The sequence below is a fragment of the Penaeus monodon genome, chromosome 6, assembly GCF_015228065.2.
Source record: "Penaeus monodon isolate SGIC_2016 chromosome 6, NSTDA_Pmon_1, whole genome shotgun sequence".
NCBI classification, from domain to species: domain Eukaryota; kingdom Metazoa; phylum Arthropoda; class Malacostraca; order Decapoda; family Penaeidae; genus Penaeus; species Penaeus monodon.
This window is the reverse complement of record NC_051391.1, coordinates 18,288,742-18,292,706: the sequence shown is the minus strand read 5'-3', so window position 1 is coordinate 18,292,706 and position 3,965 is coordinate 18,288,742. Positions and strand designations below refer to the sequence as shown.

At 35.0% G+C, this 3,965-nt stretch overlaps 1 protein-coding gene across 1 annotated transcript in view; it reads left to right on the top strand.

The window, feature by feature from the left end:
• The window catches only part of LOC119574314 (protein chibby homolog 1-like), a 5,751-nt gene extending 3,724 nt beyond the window's left edge, over positions 1 to 2,027 (top strand). Inside the window, exons 2-3 of the mRNA XM_037921508.1 lie at positions 532 to 650; positions 1,571 to 2,027. Coding sequence (XP_037777436.1) covers positions 532 to 650; positions 1,571 to 1,648 — 197 coding nt within the window. The 3' untranslated portion in view covers positions 1,649 to 2,027. The remainder of the gene's footprint in view (positions 1 to 531; positions 651 to 1,570) is intronic.
• The last annotated feature ends 1,938 nt before the right edge of the window (positions 2,028 to 3,965 follow it).

Below are 3,965 nucleotides of genomic sequence, written 5' to 3'. Positions count from 1 at the left end.
ATTTTTTCATGCCCATCCTTTCCCACAAGCATGCTGGGTGCACCACAGATTAGTACATATATGTCAATGAAAATTAAAGATAAATTACCAGAATAGGTTTATGAGTATTCCCATTGTGTTAGAGTGCCATGTCCACTGTGATCTTAGTTTGTGTTGACAAATCGATGGCTCACTAAAGAGGGGGCAGGGGGAGGAAAGAATGAGAGGGGGAATAGAGATGTTGCATCGGAGGGGAGGGAGCATGAGACTTAGGATGAGAGTTACTCAGTATCTGAGGTAGTTTATTTGTTATTTTCTAAAATATTCTAGAATATTAAAAGAAGTTTGTTATCTCTTTTGATTGATTTACTTGTGGGTTACCAGTCTTCAGCAAATTAATATCAACTTGCAATTTATAATTGACAAAAGTTTCTTTCATCGTAGATAATGGCTTTTGTCAGAGAGAAAAAAGGAAAGAAAAAAAGAATATCTTCCTTGCTTTTATGTCAAACTGAAATATGCAAACTGGTGTTAATATCTCTAATGTTTCAGAGGGAAATTCAAAAGGTCGTGTCAGTAATCGAGAGGTGGCACGCCTTCGTCAGCAGAACCAAGTGCTCTTGGAAGAAAACAACTTACTTAAGTTAAAGGTGGAACTTCTTCTTGACATGGTAAATATTCAAAGTTATGTAATAAGCTCTAGAGTGGTTCACATTATTACATCCAGTTAACCCTGAAAGGATGTGCATACTAAATTTAGGCTGCTCCACACGAGTGCATGAGCTTAAACCCAGTTATTATTATTATTATTATTATTATTATTATTATTATTATTATTATTATTATTATTATTATTATTATTATTATTATTATTATTGTTCTTCTTCTTCTTCTTCTTCTTCTTATTATTATTATTATTATTATTATTATTATTATTATTATTGTTATTATTGTTATTATGTTTATTATGTTTATTATATTTATTATTCTTATTTTTATTATATTTAATATTTTTATGTTTAGTATATTTATTATGTATGTGATTTTGTTTCCATTTATATTCCTTTTTCAATATTTATTTCTGTGTCTGTTTCTATGATGAGGATGAGGATGACAATGATGATGAGGATGATTGGTATTGTTATTATTACTAATATTACTCACCTTAAATTTACAGGGAAAAGTTTCTTTACTACTACAGTTATCATTATTGTTTTTTTTTATTGTAGTTCTTGTTGTTATTATTATTATTATTTTTGTTGTTCTTGTTTTTTGTTGTTGCTAATAATGCTAGGTTCTGTTCAACCAGCTAAGTTGTTGAAGCAAAGTTGCCACTCCTTGGTTGAATGACAACTGCTAGCTTCTGCTTGATTATGGCAGTTCATGGATGTAAACACAAACCATTTGTTTATCTGACTAATTACTTGAAGATGCAGATCTTGCTTTTGGCATATCATCATTACCTTAGAGAAACCATTTACTTTTAGAAGAGAAGAGTAAGAGAGAAGAGGCAAGGAATTTACAAGACTGCAGAGGTTGATGATTTTGTTATGATATTAAAATTATTTTTTACTTCCTTTCTTTTTTCCAGTTAACAGAAAAGTCAGCAGACACTTTGATTAAAGAAAAAGAAATTATGCGGCTTAAGTCAAGATCAAAGGATGGATGATAAATGGGATACCCAGTATGTTGTTGATACTGCTCTTTTGGGGGTCATTGAAGGCTGCTTGTAAAACTTGAGTTTTAATAATGAAAAAATGTTCTGGTAGGAAACTTCCACAGTCACATATCAGTTACTGAAGTAAAATTGGCTAATACTGTTTTCCAGAGCCATAATCGGAAAATAACCTCTTCAGACTTTCCATATTCAATAAGTACTTTGATATCATTAGATTTACATGCTGCCTGTATAGCTGGTCAAACTGGTATATGTTTTATGCTGTATTAAATTTTCAAGTTCATTGGAATCTGGGCTTGTTTTCAAGTGTCTCTGTGGCTTAACTGGTTTTATGTAATTAGTACCTTTATAACCAAAAAGATATTTTATGCATTGTCTTATTACTAACCCAACAGAATAATAGAGCAGCTATAGGTTTAAATTTATTCTGGTAAAATTTTCATAGGACTGACTGTTTAATTTAATAGCTGTATGCAGTGTTAGACTTTCATTCATAGCTGCATATTACTTTTATTCATGGCCTTTAATGAACATTTTGCTAGATATTTATTATACAGCCACATTTTCTAAAGAGCCCATATATTTATTTAATTTAGTATAACTGTAAGCAGTCGCAAGTGTCTCACCTCAGGCAAGATATAACACTTGATTGGTGAACATGACTTATTCCTCTGTGTGTGTGTGTGTGTGTGTGTGTGTGTGTGTGTGTGTGTGTGTGTGTGTGTGTGTGTGTGTGTGTGTGTGTGTGTGTGTGTGTGTGTGTGTGTGTGTGTGTGTGTGTGTGTGTGTGTGTGTGTGAGTGTGAGTGTGTGTGTGTGTGTGTGAGTGCGTGTATGCGTGCGTGCGTGCGCATGTGTGCGTGTGTGCATGAGTGCATGTGTGTGGAATGTGCAGTGTAGGTGGGTATATATGTGTTTGTATGGGTGGTGAGAGCATGCATGCACATGCAGGTATAAGTGCATGTATGTTTGCATGCATGTATGTGACCATATGTCCATGTGCATTAGTATGCTTTCATAAAGGTGTGTATTAGAAAGGGTATGTGTGGAAGTGTGCATGTGCATGTGTGCATAAATGCTCATATATATGCATGTGCATAATAAAATAAGGAGTGAATGAAGGTGTGAGGCTTAGTGCGAGTGTAAGTTGTAAATATTTATGTATATAAATATTCACACATACTGCCCATTCAGTTTTCATAGTAGAATCATACTTAGCTATTGAGGACTTAAAACCTATAAATGGCTTTTTAAACTGCCTTCATGGTTTATTTTCTAATAAATACTTTTTTATTCCAAGAGACTGTCTATAACCCTAGTAAGTTGGTATGACCACTTTTGATAATTATGACTCATTAATTATAAGTGTAAATGGAAGAAAGGGTCTGTTTCACCATTTTCTGTTGAATTCATATGTCTTTATACAGTTCTTTTGATGATCAGTTTTACATCACAAACTCCCTCACTCACATGGAATAAGATAGCACACAGGCCAATACATTGACCATATTAGAGCTTGGATGTGCTTGACTTGGAGATTCCACGGCTCCTGGTCCCTGTGTACTACTACCCTTATCAGTAACTGCCTGTCTAGTTAATTCTCAAATGTAAGAATAAAAATTACATCCTTTTTATGCAGGGGCACCTTTAGGGGGGGGGGGGCAGTAGAAGGTGCTCATCCCCCATGCCATACTTTTCAAAAGGGCTTGTGAAAGAAATATATTGTCCACTGATGTTGGTATGGAGTATCTTAACCCATAATTGACGGGTAGCATTCGTAGTGGCCTGGCCCTCGCTGCCGGGGGCTTATATCGTCGCCTGAGCATGCGCGACCACTCATGCCAAATACCAGCATCCCATGCCGTTTCTTCATAATACTACGAAGATATGTTGTATTTTCAATTTTCATTATTTTTTACAGTCTCTACTTGCCAAACTTCCTGATAAATCGAGACTGAAGGGCATTTTTGTTGTTATATAGACTCCATAGTTGATCATTATTCGGTCTATAGTCCAAATAAAATAAGCAGTGTGTGGCATCATGGAGTTGAAATTGTCGGTTTGTTGCATTTTTTTTGTTTGTTGCATGGTAAAAATGAGAAAGTGTTAGAACCGACTTAATCACACTTTCACTGGCAAAAAAATAATCTTTTGCCATGATTGTAACAAAAAAAAACTCATGGCATGTCCATGCATACTCTATGGCATGTGCGTACGTGCCCCCCGGCAGATGGTCCCGCCATGCCATGGCATGTACGTACATGCCACCCGTCGGCAATGGGTTAAAAAAAGTAAAATTGGGGATTTTT